The sequence below is a fragment of the Lacerta agilis genome, chromosome 2, assembly GCF_009819535.1.
Source record: "Lacerta agilis isolate rLacAgi1 chromosome 2, rLacAgi1.pri, whole genome shotgun sequence".
Taxonomy (NCBI): Eukaryota; Metazoa; Chordata; class Lepidosauria; order Squamata; family Lacertidae; genus Lacerta; species Lacerta agilis.
In genome coordinates, this window is record NC_046313.1 from 26428820 (window position 1) to 26452845 (window position 24026).

Genomic DNA, 24026 nt, shown 5'->3' on the forward strand with positions numbered 1-24026 from the left:
GACCATTAAAGATGGTACAGAAACTGCAGATCGCTGAAGGAATAAGCTCCAAAAAGGACATCAAAAAACCTATGGATTTTTTTTGTGGGGCTTAAACTTCCTTCCTGAAACCTACCCCTTTGGCCTGACTTTTCTGTTGCCAAAAATTTAGTAAAGCCCTAGGGAATCTGTTTGCGTTTATTAAGCAGCCAAGTAAGACACTGTGAATGAAAATGTGAAATGCAGGGTATACTCTGAAGGAACACTGGTATTTTAGAAGGCAGACAGCATGACCCCCATGACTTCACATCAAAAATGAAAGTATGGAAAGGCCTCTGTGATTCTTGTCATTAACTCCCCACTCATCCCCTGGAGAAAATGGCAGCAATGTTTTACTTTAAAATATAAAGTGTTTATTTCCCCTACTGAAATTCCATCTTCCTTCACTCTATACAGCAAAAGTATATATACTTCTGAATAATTTATCCCAATCTCCTCCAACTTGCCTCTAGTTTAAGTCTCTTGAGGTATAGCAATGCTTGACTTTATAACTAAGAAAAGGAAGGCAGAGAACTTCTAGATTTCCTTAAAGACCGCTTTATTATGCTGGCTGTAAATTGTTCCGGATTGTAAACCTACACTACTATGTTCTTAAAAATGAAGCACGATTACAAAGGCTCACTTTGGTCCTCCCTCTTTCACATCAAATTTTGGCAGGTACCGTGTGGCTTTGCTTTAGTTTTCTGGAAATGCTTTTAGTCCGACTCAATGTTTTGGTAAAGAATTACTTCTTACCCTGATGTTTTCTACTAAGTTTCCTTCTGAATACTGGGATAGGTTCATGCTACAGGAATGTGAATGCAAGGCACCTATATTCTGAGAGCGTTGTCACTAGTCTGTCTTATTGCATGATAGATTTTGTAAAGAATTTGAGCATTTCAGTCTGTACTGAGTACACTGGACAAGTTCTTACCATGTTTGTTGTTTCCACAGCAATCAATCTGTGCTCTGTCGTATTAGAAGAAGAAGAAGAAGAAGAGGAGGAGTTTGGATTTGATATCCCGCTTTATCACTACCCGAAGGAGTCTCAAAGCGGCTAACATTCTCCTTTCCCTTCCTCCCCCACAACAAACACTCTGTGAGGTGAGTGAGGCTGAGAGACTTCAGAGAAGTGTGACTAGCCCAAGGTCACCCAGCAGCTGCATGTGGAGGAGCAGAGACGCGAACCCGGTTCCCCAGATTACAAGTCTATCGCTCTTAACCACTACACCACACTAGCTCTCCCCCCCCCTTGAACTGGCCGATTACATACTGGTGTAAGAAGTGCAAATCCTGCTGTGGGCATGTGCACACACTTACAACCCAGAAAATCTCTATTCAGATTTATGATGGTAGAATTAAAAACTATGTGAAATAGGTTCAGGCAGTGAGTCTGGAATTATCTCTGGGAAACCACCTGCTATTTTTATGTGTTTTTGTTGTTTAGTCATGTCCGACTCTTTGTGACCCCATGGACCAGAGCACGCCAGGCACTCCTGTCTTCCACTGCCTCCCGCAGTTTGGTCATGTTGGTAGCTTTGAGAACACTGTCCAACCATCTCGTCCTCTGTCGTCCCCTTATCCTTGTGCCCTCAATCTTTCCCAACATCAGGGTCTTTTCCAGGGAGTCTTCTCTTCTCATGAGGTGGCCAAAGTATTGAAGCCTCAGCTTCAGGATCTGTCCTTCCAGTGAGCACTCAGGGCTGATTTCCTTCAGAATGGATAGGTTTGATCTTCTTGCAGTCCATGGAACTCTCAAGAGTCTCTTCCAGCACCATAATTCAAAAGCATCAATTCTTCAGTGATCAGTTTTTTATGGTCCAGCTCTCACTTCCATACATCACTACTGGGAAAACCATAGCTTTAACTATACAGACCTTTGTCGGCAAGGTGAGGTCTCTGCTTTTTAAGATGCTGTCTAGGTTTCTCATCGCTTAATTAATTGATGTATATGCTGCCTTTTTGTTGACTTACCAGAAATCACAAGAACATGAGACACCGCCCTATACTGAGTCAGACCACTGTTCCATCCAGCTCAGGGTTGCCTACACCAACCGACAACTACTCTCTAGGGTTTCAGCGCAAGGGACATGCACAGCCATACTTGGGAGACACTGAGGATTGAACCTGAGGCCCTCTGCATCCAAAGCAGATGCTCTGCAACTGAGCTATGACCCATTCCAAACCATCTAGCTCTCACATCAAGAAAAGAAAAAAAGAATGCTCTGCTACCTATAGTTTGTAAGCTAAAGAAATAAACATGAAATCAGTTGCTTCCATAGCTCATGCATTTCTTCTTGCTGTTGCAGTAGGCCTTGCCCCTTGGTGGTGCAGATGCGAGAGTCCTTTTGGGGGTAGTGGTGGCTGCAGTTTTTAAATCATGCAGCTCTGTTCACTATGATTGTGCTCAGAGGCCCACAGTCTGTTGGGCAGGCAAGGATCACAGGCAGATAATAAGGGAGCAGTATCCCATAGAACATCATTTTTATCTTAACAGCAACCAAACTACACACACAGGTCATTTCCCATTGGCTTTTCCTGTGTCTGCCCACTTCACAGCAAGTTAAGGTCAGCTAAGATTATGTTGCTGAGGCCATCTTGGTCTGACACAGCTTCCTGAGGAGCAGCTTTTCCTCCTAATTCGAGCAGCTGCTGTACAGGGGCAGAGCTTATTTGGAGCTGAATCGGAATTTGTGTTTTCATTGGGAGCAGCTCTCACAGCTGTAGGAGCTATTCCAGCGCCACTTTTTCTTACCTCCCTTTCTGAGAAAAGGTGGGAGGGAGGTGGGAGCTTTCCCAAGGTGTAGGGAGCAGCCAGCAGGTCTCTACAGGGAGGTGTGTACTAGCATTTCTATCTCTCAGGTTTTCTTTTTATTATATATCCTCTACCAGCCATTGTGCAGCAGATGTCTGCTAAACAATTGGAATGCTCCAATGCAAAGTTTTTGTTAATAACTAAACAGTTTTACTCTACAGTCATGCCTCCCTAAGCAGTAGCTTAGGAAGCCTGCTCCAGCATTGTATTGTGAATAGCCACCGTTAATAAGGTAATAATCACCACCTGCACTTCTGCATTTCATTTCCCTCGAACCTCACTGCTTACACACCCACACCCACATCTATCCACCTATCCACCAGTCTATCCATCCATCCATCCATCCATCCATCCACACACTTCTGTAACTCAGGACAAGACTTCATGTATATGAAGTAAACTGTAGTCCACGAAAGCTAATGCCAAATAACCGTATTATTTAAAAGTGTCAGAAGACTCTGTCACTTTTGCCAAAACAGATTAACATAGCTACCCCTCTGGAAATTGCTCCAGAGCCCAAGAGACCAGCAGCTCACTTAGAGACAGTAAGGAAAGTGATCCTCCAGCTGATGCCATTGTAAACACAGAGCTGCTGCCCTGCATGACAGCTGTGTGCAAGCAGCCCACAAACTTGACCTACTGCCTAGACCTGCCACTATGTTGCTACATGCCCTGCAGAAAAACCCTTGAGCAGGAAGGGTGGCTAACCACACAGATTCTGGCAAACAGAATGGTTAAGGAGCAGTAGAGGGCAGTCGTGATAATTTTAGGTATTTCCAGCCACGTTAGCCTAGAAAGACAACAATAGGATTAAAGACTAACAAATTTTACGATAAAATAAAAATTTCCTTCCAGTAGCACCTTAGAGACCAACTAAGTTCATGTGCATGCACACTTCTTCAGTTTACGATGACTTTTGTTCATAAAGCGTAACCCTCAGTTGAAGATATAAATATACAAAGTGGAGGTGGGAGTGTTGTAAGCAATGAGGTCCAAGAGAAATGCAATGCAAAAACATAGGCATTGACAATTCAATTACCGTTACATATAGAGTGCATACAAGGTAAGCACAGTGACTCTTTACAACAGTAGTGATGCAACCATCAATTTGGCAATCCTGAGTTTGTACTAGGGAAGAAAACCATTTCCTCAATTCAGACCCAAACAAACAGCTTTAGGGAACAGGATGTTTTAAGATTATAAATGGTGAAGGAATCACAAAAACTAAGATTCCGGCAGGATACATGCTATTAAATAGGAACTGAGAAGTAAGGTGAAGTAAAGCCATCAAAGGTAATCTCAAGAGATTTGTACTGAAAGTGGAGAGAGAAATCCCTTCTGCATTGTGAGTGAGCAGAAAGGAGATAATCCCCTTTAGGCGCATATTGATACACAAAAACAATAGGGTGAAATGGCTTCCATCAAACTTCTATAAGGGGGCTGCTATTATTATTCATGAGATAAAAAGATGCTCAAGTCAAGTGGAAAAACATTCACAGCATATGTACATCCCTCTAGCACCCTCACAGCTGAACAGCAGACTGTCACAATAGGCTGTCAACTGTGCTATGTTTTCCTTTTCACAAAAGCTACTAAACAGCATCTAACACAGCTCTGGAACTCAGGCAGGTGGCATTGGAAGAGGAAACAGGAGCTAGAAAGAAGTTGATGGTGCTGGTGACGACCACAGAATCATAGAATCGTAAAGTTGGAAGGGACCCCAAGGCTCATCTAGTCCAAGTCCCTGCAGTGCAGGAATCACAGTCCCCCATCCAATTTAAAATCAAGACGCCAGAGCAGTAAAAATGACATTATACAAGCCTCACAATTCAGCAATATGTTTCAGGCAGCTTCCCAAAGAAACAATGCCTTTTGCAATCTCCCATGTTGTGGGAACACAGTAGAGCTGAGTTGTTCAACTACACTCAAAGTTCAAAGAGCCCTACTGCCAGCACAGCCATGTCATTTCATATAGCAAGTACAACTCTCTGCAGAAAGAATCCTACTCTAGCAAAAAAAAAATGCTGCAATCTGGATAGTGGGCAAATATGATATACTGTATCTGGAAAAGATGTGGAGCCTGAGAGAAAACATATGGAAAACATGCACCTACCAATGCAAAACAAACATGTGCCACCTATAATATGAAAAGCCCATTTTGTAATACTACCCTGAAATAAGTCAGATGATGAGTAGGTATGCCCATCATTTAAATTTTTAATGAATGAACCACTCTCTGAATGAAGAGCAAAAAAGACGAAAGCAAAACAAGTATCTGTGACAGAGCATTAGCCACCCATTTCAATGGTCCCTCAAGACTGAAAATAAACAAAAGATGAACTACATTTTTTCAAGGGCTTAATTGCAATGTCGTATTTCCTCAGCATTAGCAAAAGGATGATGTTGCATTTGGCTTCACTGCATTTGAAATACAAAGCTTACATGCCCCCACACTAATATACACTTCCAGCAATGTAGAGATGTGCATGCTTATAACAGACAATGCAGTTAAAATAGAGGCACACCATCAGAGGCAGAATCAGTGGTTTGGCATGCATTACCAAGAGATGTGGCAATTGGTGTCTACAAGAAAGAGCCATATAGAATCATAGAGTTGGAAGAGACCACAAGGGCCATCCAGTCCAACCCCCTGCCAAGCAGGAAACACTGATCTTATAAAACACTGCACCAGAAAGATGTTGAACAGGTGAAAAGAATAAACAAAATAAAAAATACCTTCCAGTAGCACCTTAGAGACCAACTAAGTTTGTTCTTGGTATGAGCTTTTGTGTGCATGCACACTTCTTCAGATACACTGAAACAGAAGTCACCAGACCCTTAAATATAGTGAGAGGGTGGGGAGGGGTATTACTCAGAAGGGTGGTGGGAATGGGTGATTGGCTGATGGGTGTGGAAAACCTGTTGACGACTGTTGATGACTGCAATTGGTCTTACAGGAAAAAGCAAAGGGTGAGATGGCTAAAGATAGCTTTGTCATGTATAATGAGATAAGAATCCAATGTCTTTGTTCAGACCAGGTCTCTCCATGGTTTTAAGTTTGGTAATTAGTTGCAATTCAGCAACTTCTCTTTCCAGTCTATTTCTGAAATTCCTTTGCAGTAAGACAGCTACTTTGAGATCTTGTATAGAATGTCCTGGGAGACTGAAGTGTTCTCCTACTGGTTTCTCTGTCTTGTGATTCCTGATATCAGATTTAATATAATCTAGAACAGAGATAGGGTGACATATGGACTCTGCAGGCAGCACTGGGCTGCTAAAAATGATGCCTCATCTGCAACTGAATTGCCAGATAATAGCAGTGTGGGCTGGGGAAAATATATTGACAGGACTGATATCCTGAGGTCATGTGTTACCTATCCTGATCTAGAGCAAAGACAGAAAACAATAGTTCACTCAAGAAGACATGCTGGGATAACCACCCTCCAATCTACAAATATATTTTATTTATAAAAGATTGTATATAAACACACATGAAAGAGCAAGGGGGCAATAGGAAGAATAGAATATCTTTACATCAGATCCCCAAGGAAAGCAGAGTAATGTCTTGTAAACATAACTGTCAGACCAAATTACCCATTTATACTGTAGCAGAGAATAACCGTTTCTCATGAGAGAACTAGCCACATACCTGCAGTGCTCCACCTAAGCATTCAAAATGCAGTGGGCTCAACAAGCATGATTTGGGTTGTTGTTGGTTTTTTGTTTGTTTGTTTTGCTGGGTTTATTACTCAGCAAAAAAAATAAGGTTTAATATTTTCCCAATGTGGGGAGAAGGGCTGTGGCAGAAGTGAGAGAACTTAATTTCTCCCTCTCCCTGCTGGAAAAAGCAGCCCAAACAGTTAAGGCAACATCTAGTGCAGCCATCCCCAACACACTGCAACCCCAGATGCTGTGGAGTCCAACTTCAGGGCTAATTGTCTGGGATGATGGGCATTGTAGTCCAGAAACATCTGGAGTATGCCAGGTTCGGGAAGGGAGGTAACACTGCAAAGTTAGCATTTCTTCACTGCAGGTAACCAACCGTGTTCCAATTATTGTACATTGAATAATATTATTTTGGGTATACTGTAACCGTAAGCAGGGTCGAAACTAGGCTTTCTATCATGCGGGGCAAAGACCCAGTTTGTCACCCCCAAAGAGATAGTCTCTCCAAATAGTAAAATTGCCTGTGTGTTTATCTGGCTTTCATTCAAGATTAAGTATATCTCCTCAGAGAATAACAGATCATTTGATGAATTATAAGAAGCATTATGACTAATAATAATAATAATAGAAACTGTGATCATTATCAGGCACATACCAACGAGTAAGTCCTATTGAACCCAGTGGGGCTTACTTCTGAGTAGTAAAGGCTTGCAGTGTAAGGCTCTAAAGAATAAAATAAAAGAATAAATACTCTACAAGTTTCCTTAAAAAATTGCTGGCTGCTGAACCATTGGAATTAAAGAATTTAAAGTGGATTGGCTACATTTTCTTTCCAAATTACAGGAAGGGATAATAATAATAATAATAATAATAATAATAATAATAATAATAATTTATTTATTTATACCCTGCCCATCCGGCTGGGTTTCCCCAGCCACTCTGGGTGGCTCCCAACAGATTAAAAACAGAATAAAACATCAAACATTAAAAACTTTCCTAAACAGGGCTCAAATGTCAGCATCATATTTCATTCATTGCAGGTACTTTATTTTCAATATAAAGAGGACTCAGTTTTTGTAGCTGATTGTATGCCCTCTTTATGTATTCACATGGTGTAAATATGTATGTTGTCCTCTAGGTCCAAACACACACACACACACACACAGAGAGAGAGAGAGAGAGAGAGAGAGAGAGAGAGAGAGAGCGCACATATTATAAGCAAACAATACTCCAAAGTGCTTATCTTGTGAATTTGCCATTTAAATTGTTTAATCATAACAAAAGCACCTGTTCCCAAAAAGGACATGAGGTGGTGTTCTGATTTCTTCACCACTTTTAATTGATCTCTGAGACTTGAGGGAAGCAAAAGAAGAAAGCAACAAAACTTCCCATTTTCAGTGGCAGCCCTCTGGCTTCACTCTGGGCTGAGATCCTTGCTAGCCTCCCGTTAGCTGCGGCCCTGCTTTAAGTAAGCTATTGGGATAGGGTGGGGAAGAAATCTAAATAAATAAAATTGCACATCATCATTACAGATATTACTAGAAGTTGGATGGACTTGCTTCTTGTCCGTTTCCCCCCCCCCCATAGTCACATTTATAGTGACTACCACACTATTCAGCTCAGTGGAACTCCTGTTTCCCCTCATATTCTTTCTCTCTCAGTAGATGGAAATATTTTCCTGGTCCTGTTCGAATCTTCCTCTTTTTCATTTGCCTTTATCTGCAATAGTGAGTCATTGGGCACAAGCTTTAACTTAGATCCTTAATTTGCCACAATCGCCTCTGCAGGGGCACTTGTATTCCAAGTCTAGCTCTCTAGCCTGGCTGCTGATCAAGAGGAAAAGAAAACCGGCCACCCACATACATAATATTATTTTTGTGTGTGTGTGTTTTTGGTACAGTATAAGGAAAAGTACTTATGTATAATATAATGGATAATTCCCTGGATGCCTAGATCCAGGTTTGGGACAAGTACTCTTTGGTGAGAGAGCCCCAGCAGAGATTTAAAAATCACAAAATAGGCATAAAGTCATGCATGGATATAAAGGCAGTTAGACCTTTAAAGTATCCACTTCTAAGGGAGGTGGAGAACTTTGCTTCCAAAGTTCTCCACCTCCCTTAGCATAGAAAAAGACCACACATTTGGTAAATGGATTACTTAAAATCTTTTCAAATGTCAGATTCATGTGCTTTCCCATACAACATTCAGAAAAGACAGACATTTGGAGGTCTTTAAGTGGAGGTTATTTAACTTATATGCAGAATTCATCATGCGAAAGGCTGGGCTGGATGAATCCCAAACCGGAATTAAGATTGCCGGAAAAAATATCAACAACCTCAGATATGCTGATGATACAACCTTGATGGCAGAAAGTGAGGAGGAATTGAAGAACCTTTTAATGAGGGTGAAAGAGGAAAGCGCAAAATATGGTCTGAAGCTCAACATCAAAAAAACTAAGATCATGGCCACTGGTCCCATCACCTCCTGGCAAATAGAAGGGGAAGAAATGGAGGCAGTGAGAGATTTCACTTTCTTGGGTTCCATGATCACTGCAGATGGTGACAGCAGTCACGAAATTAGAAGACGCCTGCTTCTTGGGAGAAAAGCAATGACAAACCTAGACAGCATCTTAAAAAGCAAAGACATCACCTTGCCGACAAAGGTCCGTATAGTTAAAGCTATGGTTTTCCCAGTAGTAATGTACGGAAGTGAGAGCTGGACAATCAAGAAGGCTGATCGCCGAAGAATTGATGCTTTTGAATTATGGTGCTGGAGGAGACTCTTGAGAGTCCCATGGACTGCAAGAAGATCAAACCTATCCATTCTCAAGGAAATCGGCCCTGAGTGCTCACTAGAAGGACAGATCCTGAAGTTGAGGCTCCAGTACTTTGGCCACCTCATGAGAAGAGAAGACTCCCTGGAAAAGACCCTGATGTTGGGAAAGATGGAGGGCACAAGGAGAAGGGGACGACAAAGGATGAGATGGTTGGACAGTATTCTCGAAGCTACTAACATGAGTTTGGCCAAACTGCGGGAGGCAGTGAAGGATAGGCGTGCCTGGCGTGCTCTGGTCCATGGGGTCACGAAGAGTCGGACACGACTGAACGACTGAACAACAACAACAACAACAACAAGTGGAGGTTTGACAGCCATCTGTCAGGATGCTTTGATGGTGTTTCCTGCTTGGCAGGGGGTTGGATTGGATGGCCCTTGTGGTCTCTTCCAACTCTATGATTCTATGATTCTACATTGAAAATTAGGTTCCAAAGCTGTAAATGTTTCTAAATTACTTGTATAGAAACACAAAGATGGCTTGTTTAAGCCACATAGTCTAAGCTTGGAGCATCCATCTTAGATCTCCTTCCTGGTAGGGTTCACATGGTGGAATGGGAAAGAACAAAAAGGCTTGATAACCCTTCCTCCCAAGGTGAGGGGGACAACTTACTCTATGGTCTTAACTCCTCCATACATTAATTAGACTTAAACATGTTGGTTATATAAGGCCGAGTATCCCAAAGTATTCACATGTGCTTCCCGCCCGGTGGCATACAGATCCCATGTCACTGAGTGCTACTTGACAGCAGGGATGAGGAATCTGTGGCCACCCAAAGTTGCTGGGTGCCAACTCCTACCAGCCACAGTCAGCACAGCCAATGGACAGAAACGATGGGAGCTGTTGTCCAACAGGTTTCCAACCTTGTTCCTCAGGGAAAGGGCCAAGTAACTCATAGTAACTATCAACTTCTCCAGAATTTAAAGCTTTTATGCCTTCATTCTCATTATCAAAATAACTCTGCTTTCTGTTAATGTTTACTTTCATTTCTCTCAAGTCTGCTGCCTTCTGAAAATGATTAATTAAGGACACTCACCATAGCTTTTCCTGAACCAATTCCTCATTATATCCCCCCCACCACCACCATTAAATCAAGCCTCACATGATATGCCTCCGGCTTTTCATCACAGGGCTTATATTGCACTAATTTTGTCATTCTTCTCAACAACTGTGTCAGAGAGATTCTATCAAAATCCTCTTTGGAAATCAAAGTAAACAGCATGTCCTTGAATAGTGTTATTTATTGCCCAGAAACCTTTTCGCATATGACAGAGCTGTGAAGTTTATTTTACTGCAACCATGTTGTCCAGACCCTCCTAGATTATATGGTTTGTCCAAGCATTACGTTTCTATGGCTGTAATTAGAGAGGCTTCGGAATCAGAAAGTTAATTGCTCTATCTAATCACCTCCCCCACTTTCATTTACTGAGTGTTTGCTAATAGAAATTAATTTAAGAGACTCTTGATAATAACTGTGCCATTTACATTCTGATCCATCATATTAAAAAGGAGCAGGATGACAGGAAACAACTGCTGTGGACAACTCTGCATTGCTTTATCCCCACATGAGACTATTTTAGACGCATCACAAAGCCAGATGCTCTGGGCCATTTTTGAACTATTTTAAAGCAGTATCATGGGAGGTTTCCAGCTCCCCACTCTTTGCCCTTGGAAGCCTTGCAAGTGGCAGCAGGAGAGGGACCCAGAGCAACATCATGGGAGGGTGTTTCTAGGACTAAGCTGAAACTGCAAAGCTCCCTTGTTATTTTTGCTATTGGGTGCTGCATGTTAAGCAATCTTGTTATATTTATAGTATTGGAATGTGGTTTTCTTTGATATGTTATTTTATTTGCTATTGCTCTGCTGTGTTATGTTATTTTTTTGCTATGTCATTATGAAATAGTTTTTGCAGTTTTTGTTTGAAATGCATCTCCGTTTCTTTGTTGTAAGCTGCTTTCAGGCATAACTTTTTTTGTAGTCAAAACAAAATAAAATAAAAAATTGCTTCCAGTAGCACCTTAGAGACCAACTAAGTTTGTTCTTGGTATGAGCTTTCGTGTGCATGCACACTTAATAAAACGAATGAAAGAATGGATTCTTTCATTTGTTTTATTATGTGTGCATGCACAATAAAACGAATGAAAGAATCCATTTTTATCCATGGATAAATCCATGGACTTATCCTTTATAGGTGTACATTACTCCCAATATTTTATTTCTGAAATGAAGCATGCCAGGGTTCAAGAGTTCCTAGAGTTCATGTCCTCTGCTCACCTAGAATTCCAGAAAACTATGGAGCGGTGGGAACCCTTTGCTCATGTCTAAAAGCATATTCCATTATCAGGACTCAGGCATGGCTATTGGATATGCTTAAGGAAGGCCAATGGGATTTGGGAGCCCAGCAGGTGACAGGATTCTCACCATTGGCTCAAGTTTGGTGATTCTTTTATCAAAATAAGGGGTGATATTAAATAACCATGTCCCATCTGGCAAGGATTTCTACTTGTGCGATGGGACTTTCTTTCCTTCTCTATGCACCCCACAAACACCTGAATCTGCTACAGAGGGTTTGCAGAAAACCTTAGAACAAATTTAGGTGAGGGGGAGGGAGAATGACAACATTTCGTTGTGTAAGTGGAAATCCTTGCACTGACAAATTGTTAACGGATTCTTACATTGGATACAACCCATCGTCTATCAACTGGACATGAGCAATTGCTCTAGTTAAGGAATGCCTGACTTTTAGACCTAGCAAAATGGGATGCAACAATAATTCTGTTTAATTGGAAAGTGAGGGAGTAAAGTGAAAGTTATGTCTCTGAGGCCTTTCATAGAACCACAGGTTACTACATCCAGAACAAAAACACAAGGACAACTGTCAGGGAACAGGCAGCGCCCAGTGGGGCGGTGCAGGGGCTGTCAGGAGAAAGAGAGCCCCAGCACCACGGGGATAGCAGGGGAATCTCCAATGGGAGCGACAGGCAGGAAAGCAGCCCAGCGGAGAGGGGGCTGGGGGATGCTCCAGAGACCCAACACCCACTCAGCGGGCACGGACAAGAGGGAGCAACGACAGTTCCGTTGCGCCAATTATTTAGGGGTGTGAAACATAAGGAGGGTAGGAGGAGTGCCCAAGTTCTTATGTTGGGGGCACTCCCAAAAAGTGCCACTTCCGGGATCTGAAAGTGACTAAGCTGGTCATGGACTTTTGAGCTCTGCACTGTATATATCTGCACAATAAAACCTGTAAATACAGTGGTACCTCGGGTTACATACGCTTCAGGTTACATACGCTTCAAGTTACATACGCTTCAGGTTACATACTCCACTAACCCAGAAATAACGCTTCAGGTTAAGAATTTTGCTTCAGGATAAGAACAGAAATCGTGCTCTGGTGGCGCAGTGGCAGCGGGAGGTCCCATTAGCTAAAGTGGTGCTTCAGGTAAGAACAGTTTCAGGTTAAGAACAGATCTCCAGAACGAATTAAGTACGTAACCAGAGGTACCACTATATACGGGACCTGAGTCGAGCCTCTTTACTTGCGAGAAACCACAGCAGAACCATTACAACAACAGTAGCTGATACATCAGAAGAACAGGATTTCAGTCCCAATAAAATGGAGCATCTGTACCAGGAAAAAATAAGACACACATCTAATAATATGATCTAACATATCTTGGAAAAAAGACATTTGGAGATGGGTAGTAAGTTTCCACATCTTCTTTCATACTTGAACCATGTATTAATCACAAGAAGCATTAAAAGGATTCAGGCAACAACATTTTGTGACAACAGCACCTGAAATTTCTGCTAAGCATCTGTGTAAAACCTTTACAGCATGAGGGAAATCTCGGGTAGCAACTTACCACATGGCATGCATGTAAGTCGGAGGTAGACGAGGGCTGCTGACAGGTGTGCAATTGTAAGACCTCATTATCCTTTCTGCCAATAAAAAGTTTCGAAAGAGGCTTGCCACCAGTAGATCCTGCCTGAAGAGCTTTTGGAAAAGATCTGAAAGAAAGACAGAAAGATGGATAGCACCTATAAAGAGCTGGAAAGTAATAAAAACCATGGGGGGGGGGAATGGGACACCTGAATAAATCCATGTCTTCTGGCAAGAATCATTATAGCAATAGTTAGGCCTGTTGTTGTAAATTTAGGTTTAAAACACACTAAAGCTGAGCCTTCAACTGGGACTTTACACCTAGGAGTCAACATTTTTGTTTGCATAGTTTTAATAGTGGGATAATATTCACTGAACGTCATTATGATACCTGCCATGCAATATCCTAAAGCCTCCAGAATGAGAACAGCTGTCAAAGGGCAGAACTATAGCATACAAAAAGGGGGGGGGGAGAGACCAAAGCACACAAATGCAAAGACACTTCACATGGCAAGGAAATGAAGTTTGGTAAGATCCTACTTTATCCATTCAAAATGTTCTCCCCTTTTTTTGTATCTCAGTTCTCATTGTTCCCTGTTTCCCCTCATTAGTGCTTCATTTCATACTCCTGCTCTCTTCTATTATGATCAAGCTATATATATTGCCAGTAATTCTGTAGCTTATATGCCATAGCTTTACCTCTGGGTAGGACGTTCCATGCAATTGTATCTGTGATGGCTGTAAAGATCCAATTCAATTCTCCCAGAGGCGTCTTCTGTCATTTAGCCTCCCAGGAATTCTGCAAGGAATAACGAAATATTATTGTTAAAACAAAAACATGCTAATCTATTCCAATGCCCGCAAAAGTGCTGCAAAAGGAAGCTATCCTTTATCCTTATGTTCTAAATGTAAAATGTACATTTTTTGGACTTAGGCTACAATCCTAACTATGTCTGCTCAGAAATAAGTTATATTGTAAGTAAGCAGGCACACACAGAGCTTGACTGACACCTGGGGCGGGAGTCTTGACCATGAGACGCTCTGCCGTGGCACCACTGACTGATCTGATCTGATCTGACGACGCTAATACGCAGTAACAAAGGTCCATATTTTACTATCAAAGCCTTGTAGTGCATAAGGACAGCCATGGGTGTTTTGTCCATTAAGTCCTCAGTAGGCTGGGAGGCATAGGGTGTTCTTGGCATGACTGCATAAGTCTGTCAGGTCTTTGGCATGGCCCCCTAGCCAGCTTAGCCCTTTGAGGCCTTGGGGCAAGTGCATCTGGGGTTTACTCTCAGGTAAGTGGGGTTAGGAATGCAGCCTTATTTGACCCCTGAATATTTTCTTTCACATGGCAGTTCATCTCACTGTTCCTATCTCCCATGGCTTCTTGCCATCTCACAGTTCAAATAGTGAACTAAAAAGGCTTGAATTTTGAACTATGTTAAAGAACATAACATTACTGGAAGCAAAATCTCCTGGATACTTCAGAATAAATGCTAATAAGCAAGTGGGGAATACTTTTATTATCTGTTTTCCAACCCCAACCCCTAATTATTCAGTAAGGATGAACTACACACTAAATCACTGAATGGGGGAAATTTAACAAATCACAATGCAATGTGGCAGACTGAGGGTGATAACAAGAACGAATGTCATGTGACTTTGACTTTATCCTTACAAAATAATATAACAAAGGAAAAAAGGAGCATAACTAAACATCTAAATGAAATGGCTTAGTTGAATATAACCATTCCTCCAATAATCCAACTATAAAGTTACTGGATGAAGAAGCATAATATCTTCCTGAGAAATAAAATTTCACAATACAGGTAAAGGCCCTACGGGGAAGGTTGCACAAATTATTCTTATGAAAATAAAGCAAAGCAAAACAAATAGCTTCTTGTGAAGATCAAATCTTTGGTCTCACTTCATGTTATCTAGTGTTCTATGTCCTTACTCAAATATTCCATTAAAGGTCAGTGATGATTTCCCCTGATATTAAAAACAATCCAGCAGGCAAATCTAATGCATGCAGTTGGGACTGCTAATATTTGCTAAGGAGGCCAACTGTAAATATTTGTAGTAGTAGTACAACTAGTAAGAATTATTTTAATGAATTTTAGTTTTACCGGCATTTAAGGTACAGGAATGGGTTTTGCTTTACTACTGTATGGGTTTTGCTTTACTGCAGATCAGATTGAAGAAAGAAAGAAAGAAAGAAAGAAAGAAAAAGTTTTCTGTGCAGTATGACAGCCAGTTGTGAACATCATTTGATGCATAACCAAAATTACATTGAAGGAAGCTCCACTGAAATCAATGGTATGTTGTTCTAATGAATTAGCTCCAGGGAATTAAAAAATTGCCCCCAGTTATTTAATATTTCATTTACTGTATTGCATTTTAATCCCATCCTTCCTTCAAGAAGCTCAGAGTGGCATACATAAATTCTTAACCACTCCAAGTTTATCCTCACAATATATTCTGTAAAATAGGTTAGGTTGACAGAGATTGGCTCACAGTCACATACCGAGCTTCATGGCTGAGTGTGGATTAGAATAGTAAGTGACACAGTTTGCTATCCAAGGTACTCTCACCTGTATTTTAGAGGTCATATCAAATTTTCAGATAGATACAAACTGCTATGCCTTACAATTACAGATGCAGAACTTAATGTTAAAAAATAGTGTCAGGTGGGATCAGATAGGAATATTGTAGCACATTCCTAAACGACCCATCTCTGTTATTCAGATCATATAACAGCATTTTTCTGGGTAGGTAACTTACCAATCAACTAACATTTAATTTCTCATACTGTCAAAAGGTGGCATAGGTACAACTAGGGGATTTCAATACCGTAGATATCAGCACTCTTAGAAAGCATTAATGTAGCTGGAACATTAAGTCCTTCACTAATGTGTAAAGTTTTAAAATACATATAACCTTCAGGGACATCTTATGAAGGAGACTGTATTCATTTAAAAAATATTAGATTCATTAAGACAAGCAGTTCTCTCCCCTCCCCAAGTTTCAGATGCAAAATAAACTCTACAGAAGATTCCTGTTTTCCTTTCAAGGATTAATATAAAATGCTCCTTTTTCTCAAAGAAACCCTCAAACACTTCAGGGCTTCTGGAACACTAATATTGTGGATTTGATGTCCAAACACAAGCCAAAACACATGATTAGCAAACATGATGAGCACTTAAATTAGGCTTAGCTTTCAGGAGTAGCATGTTTTAGGATGATGGTGAAGATACACCCATATGAGACTTAATTTCAGGTGGTATTGGCTGGTTCTTGGATAAGGTTGTATCCAACAAAATAATGTTAACACAAAGGCTTCTGCTTGCACAGTGGAACTTCCTGTCCTTCTCTTTTGCCTGCGCACTGACGTCTGTTCTGGGGGTTCTCCCCACCCTCTAGAGCATATTTGGGTGGGTGTGGGGAGAGAAAAGTGTACGGACATTCAACCGCACAAGTGAAAGTTCTTGCGCTAATGGGATGGTTTCATTGGATAAACTAATAGTGTTCTATTCAATTATGTCCCTCCACACACTGAAGGCTCTTCAATTCAGTGGAGGTTTCCATGGACAGAAGGTGGGTGGAGGAGTGATTTTTTGGTTCCCCTTTCCCTCTACAGGCTGCTGTGCTCCCAGGACCACATCTGTTCCAGAAATTTGGGGTACTCTAGGAAACAACAAGGAAGTGACTTACGGAGCAACAGGAGAAAGGAGGATTTTGGGGGTTTTTTGTGAAAATCACAATCCTTCCTTGAGGCTTCTGCTGAAACCAAGAGTCTTCCATGAGTAGAGAAACAATTGAATACAATCCATATGAATTACTGTTACAGTGGTACCTCAGTTCTCGAACGAAATCCATTCCAGAAGCCCGTTTGGCTTCCGAAACGTTCGAAAACCGAGGCATGGCTTCCCATTGGTTGCAAGAGCTTTTTGCACTCAGCGGAAGCTGCGTCGCATGTTCAGGTTCAGAAAAACGTTAGAAAATTGAAGCATTTACTGGTACTTCCAGGTTTTTGGCATTTGGGAACCAAAACGTACAACAACTGAGGTTCCACTGTACTACTATTTTTCTGCTGTTTTAAGGCTGAATTCAACTGAATAGTTGTGCCAGTGGAAACTAGCACAATGGGGCTTTCCAATCCCTCTCCTCTCCATCCCACCCCCTCTCAGATCAGCAGTGGGAAGTTGGAAGAACCCCCAGAACAAGCTAGGGGAGGAGAGGGGAGACTGTTGTGTCTGGCAAGCAGAAGTGCTTGCACAGATGGAACAATTGTAACAGTGCAATGCTGAATTCCTCCCTTAGTTGTGTTTTACCACGTTGTATTTAATTTTACTGTAGGAGCAGGTGCACATGCTTGATCTGAAAGGTGCAGTATTTAAAGTTTTAAATTACCAGCTTCTATACTACAGTGGACGCTCGGGTTGCGAATGTGATCCATGCGGGAGGTGCGTTTGCAACCCGCAGTGTTCGCAACCTGCAGCGCCGCATCTGCGCATGCTCGGGTTGCAATTCGGCGCTTCTGCGCATGCGCAAAGTGCAATTTAGCGCTTCTGCACATGTGCCGAAACCCAGAAGTAACCCGTTTCGGTACTTCCGGGTTCGGCACGGTGCGCAATCTGAAAACGAGCAACCTGAATTGTCTGTAACCCGAGGTATGACTGTACTTGACTAAAAAGATGGTTGTGAAAGGGGGGTGGGGAGTCAATTGACCGATACTTTTATTTGTGGAATTATTTTCAGCTTTAGGAACCGCCCTACCATTAGGGAGACTATTGTCTTAAGCAGCTGATTTTGGATGTTAGGAAAGGGGAACAAATTGATGGATTATTTCATTTATCTTCATTGCACTTTTACTGCAAGGGAGAGGAGGAAGTACTCATGGAAATTTCTGCCTCGGTTGCCAAAAGATATTGGCCAGCTTTTAAGTGTTATGTACTTTGGGATACTTGAGGAGGTTGGTGCTATTTGCTGCTCTTCCTCGGGAAGCAAATGTCTTGGGCCACCCTGCTTGCCTGTGGCACATGACTCTTCTGAAAGAAAATTTCCACCCTCCCTTCCACAGGTGGGCGGGGTTTGTGGCACCGAGCGGGGGTTACCTGGATGGGTGGCACCCACCTGCTTAGGTTGGCCTTTGACCCACCCTCGGCCAGGTAGGACAATGGACAATCGGCCGGGGGTGGGGTCAAGGGCCAAAGAAAAGAGGCTGAGCCTTTCAGCCAGGCCTCTTTTGGTCTTTCTTCCTTCCAGGATCCAGGATTTCCTGCCTTGCCTGTGGCAAATAAAGGAGCGACTCCACCTCCATCACTCAGCCCGGACATTGAGGTCCAGCACCGAGGGCCTTCTGGCGGTTCCCTCACTGCGAGAAGCGAAGTTACAGGGAACCAGGCAGAGGGCCTTCTCGGTAGTGGCGCCCGCCCTGTGGAACACCCTCCTACCAGATATCAAAGGCAAAAGTAACTACCAGACTTTTAGAAGACATCTGAAGGCAGCCCTGTTTAAGGAAGCTTTTAATATCTGAAGGACTATTGTATTTTAATATTTTGTTGGAAGCCGCCCAGAGTGGCTGGTGAAACCCAGCCAGATGGGTGGGGTATAAATAATGAATTGTTGTTGTTGACTCTTCTGAAAGAAAATTTAAAAAATCCTTCCAGTAGCACCTTAGAGACCAACTAAGTTTGTTACTGGTATGAGCTTTCGTGTGCATGCACACTTCTTCAGAGAAGCAAGGTGTAATACAGTCTAGGGACCCTCCTCTTCCCAGTAAACTTCCAGCGTAACTTCCTTTCCCTCTGCGGAATTACCATGGGTCTCCATTTCATGTTCTTAAAGAAAGAGAGAGCAAAGTGACACTAATCAATTCCTAACTTGGCAGCTTCCCAAGTAACAATCTCTAGCCCACACTGTTCACATCCCTTGAGGCTTGACGGAAACGGCACTAGCACAGATTCACAAGCTTGAGCAGTTGGGGTAGGAAATCAATTCAAATCTCTGCAAACAGTGAAATGTTTACCCAGTGACCCTTTCGTCAGTGAGGCAGAACTGACAGTAGCTCAAAGTAAGTTTAGTAGTTGATAAAGCATCCAATGATTCTGCAATTAGTTTGCTGGAGATTAGAAAGGCTATATCATGAGATAGTGTTCATTAAATGCTTAATAGACTGTGCATTCTCTGCAAATCACTACTCTATATCAAAAAGTGCACATGCAACAGAATGAACAACCCCCTTTAGAGGTTCCATCACTCAAGGGGACAAAATAAAAACCTGTGCTTTAAAACCCTCTACACATTTTTGGACAAACAGGCCACTGTCAGTCATTAAAACTGTTCACCCCTCTCTTCACTATTTTGCCATTTTGGGCAGGAGCAAGGTTAAGCTTTGCTGAACAGAGGCACTGATTTTATAATAACCTACCCCAGTAAGCTGTAGGAAGAAATGAAACTTTTATTAAACTGCATTAACACAAAGATTTTAAATATATTAATGTAATAATAATAATAATAATAATTTATTTATACCCCGCCATCTGGCTGGGTTTCCCCAGCCACACTCTGGGCGGCTTCCAACAAATATTAAAATACAACAGCCTGTTGAAAATTAAAAGCGTCCCTAAACAGGGCTGCCTTCAGATGTCTTCTAAAAATCGGGTAGTTGTTTTTCTCTTTGACATCTGGCGGGAGGGCGTTCCACAGGGTGGCGCCACTAACGAGAAGGCCCTCTGTCTGGTTCCCTGTAACTTGGCTTCTCGCAGCGAGGGAACTGCCAGAAGGCCCTCGGCACTGGACCTCAGTGTCTGGGCAGAACGATGGGGGTGGAGATGCTCCTTCAGGTATACTGGGCCAAGGCCATTTAGGGCTTTAAAGGTCAGCACCTCGGAAACGTACTAGGAGCCAATGTAGGTCTTTCAAGACCAGTGTTATGTGGTCTTGGCGGCCGCTCCGAGTCACCTGTCTAGCTGCCACATTCTGGATTAGTTGTAGTTTCCATGTCACCTTCAAAGGTAGCCCCACATTGCAGTAGTCCAAGTGAGAGATAACTAGAGCATGCACCACTCTGGTGAGACAGTCCGCGGGCAGATAGGCCTGCGTACCAGATGGAGATGGTAAATAGCTGCCCTGGACACAGAATTGACCTGCGCCTCCATGGACAGCTGTGAGTCCAAAATTACTCCCAGGCTTCGCACCTGGTCCTTCAGGGGCACAGTTACCCCATTCAGGACCAGGGAGTCCTCCACACCTGCCCGCCTCCTGTCCCCGCAAAACAGTACTTCTGTCTTGTTAGGATTCAACCTCAATCTGTTAGCCGCCATCCATCCTCCAACTGCCTCCAGACACTCACATAGGACCTTCACCGCCTTCACTGGTTTTGATTTGAAAGAGAGGTAGAGCTGGATATCATCTGCATACTGATGAACACCCAGCCCAACCCCCCTCCCCCAATGATCTCTCCCAGCGGCTGCATGTAGATGTTGAAAAGCATGGGGGAAAGGACAGAACCCTGAGGCACCCCACAAGTGAGAGCCCAGGGGTCTGAACACTCATCCCCCACCACTACTTTCTGAACACGGCCCAGGAGGAAGGAGCGGAACCACTGTATAACAGTGCCCCCAGCTCCCAACCCCTCTAGACGGTCCTCAAGGATGTTATGGTTGATGGTATCAAAAGCCGCTGAGAGATCCAGCAGAACTAGGAAACAGCTCTCACCTTTGTCCCTAGCCCACCAGAGATCATTGACCAGTGTGACCAAGGCAGTTTCAGTCCCATGATGAGGCCTGAATCCCGACTGGAAGGGATCAAAATGGTCTGCTTCTTTCAAGCGTGCCTGGAATTGTTCAGCAACCACTCGCTCAATCACCTTGCCCAAGAATGGAAGATTTGAGACTGGGCGATAGTTGGCCATATTGGCTGCATCTAAAGATGGTTTTTTTAAGAAGCGGTTTGATAACTGCCTCTTTCAGTGGGTCTGGGAAGGCTCCCTCACAGAGAGAAGCATTCACTACCCTGCAAAGCCCATCGTCTACTCTAGCCCTTTCCAGCTAGCTTTTATAAGCCAGGATGAGCAGGGATCAAGGAGACAGGTGGTTGGTATCACTCGTCCAAGCAGCCTGTCCACATCTTCGGAGTAACAGATTGGAATTGATCCCACAACTTGACTAGACAGGACTCTAGCACTCTCCCCGCCCCGGCCCTGCTCCCACTGTGGAGTCTACCTCTTCCCGAATCTGAGCGACTTTATCTGCAAAAAACTTTGTAAAATTATTGCAGGAGATGATGTGGCCCATACTGGGCCCCGATGGGGCAGGTGGTTCCACTTAATTGTGAACCACCTGAAAGAGTCTCCTGCTGCTGTTTTCTGCAGATCTATGCAACAGAGGCGGTGGAGAAAGTTTTTTTCGCCACCGCTATCGCCACTTGGTAGGCTCAACATTGAGCTCTAACCTGTGTCCGGTCAGCTTCAGAATGAGTTATCTGCCACCGGTGCTCTAGCTGTCTCAGTAATTGTTTCATTGCCCTCAGATCCATGGAAAACCATGGGGCTGTCCAGGCTCCATGCAATTGGAGAGGGCGCTTTGGACCCAAATAGTCAATAGCTAATGTATAGACAGAGAGCTAAAATAAGCTCCTGTCCAAGCTCTAAGCCCCTGCTTTGGGGGGGGGGGAGATTACACTTCATTCAGAAGCAGCTCAGATTTGAACTAGGTTGAATGTCCAAAGGAAGAATCTCTGCAAGTAAGGAGCAGCTACTGAATTAATCTTCCATCCTTCCTTCACTTTTTTGAGGTTGTAGCAGAAGAGAGCATCTATTGTATAACCTTGACCAAATAATGGTACACTCCTTCCAGCAAGCCTGCAGTGTCAGGAGGGACCACATGGAAATGAGCCATGAGAGAGGAAAGGGACACCAGGCTAGCCTAGCTCGAATCAATTCTGATGATCAATGGGTTGAGATGTCGTATGCAGATCACCCTCACATCCTGACACATTCTTAACATGTTACAAGTACTTTATGCATGAAGGCTCAAGCCATTTTCAGCAACCCATGAATTGAAACGAGACAGCCTAGAGTTTGCATGGATTAGCTGACCACTTTTGCTGTGCAACTCCACTAGAACTGAAACTGTTGCTTGCAAAAGTCTTGCTCCATAACAACAAGCTTCTGACTATCAATGGAATGTAATAAGGGCTATTATTGCAATAATATACACCAGATTTTGCTGTGCAATCAGTCCTTAAATAGATGCACCCAGATGATTCAAGTGCAGAGAGTCCACCTCTGTTACAGAGAATGGTTGATGTGTATGTTTACACTGCCTTAATTATCCTGTCTACTCTCTCCTGTGTTCCCCCAAATACTTTATGTCACTAACCTGCTTCTCATGGAATTGGGGAGTGGGAGAGCAAAAAGCAAACTCATTCAGAACTTGCTCCATGCTTTATATCAAATGCTTGTGACCTGGCTCAGAGCTAAACACAGAAATGACATCTTTCTGGATACTGTTTTCTCTGTTGAGAAAATCTCAAAAGTCAGCAGCGCTAAAGAGCATGTAAAACATGCATTCCAGCTTGGTTAATGGTGTAATGCAGAGATAACAATGTAAATTTACCTCATTACAATATACAATGGCTCTTTTTGGAATGCAATAAAAGGCAGATGGGAGGCTATCCTTGCGCTTTGCAGCTTAAAGTGGCACAGTCAAGCACTTTGCTGTCAGAATAAATCTCTTTATAGGTTGGTCTTGTACTATTAGAGCACTGTAATCAGTGGAACCATCCTCCGAATGGACCAATAAACATCGCACAAAGATGTTCTTAGAGTTTAATTTCAGCAAAATCTCATTTGTTTGCAAAACTCTCTTAAAAGCCAAAGAACAATGTTCCTTTCTCCAACAATTATAACACCCTCCCTTTCAGTTGGGCAAGCAATATGGTTCCTCCAGGTCAGGCCATAATGTTTTGGGGGGCAGAGAACACAAGATTATGAAAGCAAACATTCAAATGAGTATGCAAGGGGGGGGACCCACTTTAAAATAATTTTAAAATGCAACACCCAAGAAAAGTCAACCATCCACTGAAATTTCAGTAAAATCACTTAAACTGATTTCAATGACTATACAGTATCACAGAATACACTTTAAAACAACCTCAAGGAAATGCAGCATTGTCTTAATCTCATTCAGAAGTCTTGACATCCACAGTCAGAAAATCAAGAAGGCTAGCTACATAGATTGTGGTTCTTATGAAGGGGTGGGGGAATCTTGGGATCTTGGGCTCCATGATCACTGCAGATGGTGACAGCAGTCACGAAATTAAATGACGCCTGTTTCTTGGAGAAAAGCGATGACAACCTAGACAGCATCTTAAAAAAGCAGAGACATCACCTTGCCGACAAAGGTCCGTATAGTTAAAGCTATGGTATTCCCAGTAGTGATGTATGGAAGTGGGAGCTGGACCATAAAAGGGCTGATCACCGAAGAATTGATGCTTTTGAATTATGTTGCTGGAAAAGACCTCTTGAGAGTCCCATAGAATGCAAAAAAGATCAAACCTATCTATTCTGAAGGAAATCAGCCCTGAGTGCTCACTGGAAGGACAGATCCTGAGCTGAGGCTCCAATACTTTGGCCACCTCATGAGAAGAGAAGACTCCCTGGAAAAGTCCCTGATGTTGGGAAAGATTGAGGGCACAAGGAGAGTGGACAACAGAGGACGAGGATGGTTGGACAGTGTTCTCAAAGCGACTGGCATGAGTTTGGCCAAACTGCGGGAGGCAGTGGAGGATAGGGGTGCCTGGCG

The 24026-nt window shown here is 42.8% G+C and overlaps 1 protein-coding gene across 1 annotated transcript in view; it reads right to left on the reverse strand.

Annotated features, from left to right (window-relative positions):
- The window catches only part of RPTOR (regulatory associated protein of MTOR complex 1), a 312090-nt gene that overhangs the window by 130000 nt on the left and 158064 nt on the right, over positions 1-24026 (reverse strand). Inside the window, 3 exon segments of the mRNA XM_033138999.1 lie at positions 13196-13340; positions 13912-13986; positions 13989-14011. Coding sequence (XP_032994890.1) covers positions 13196-13340; positions 13912-13986; positions 13989-14011 — 243 coding nt within the window.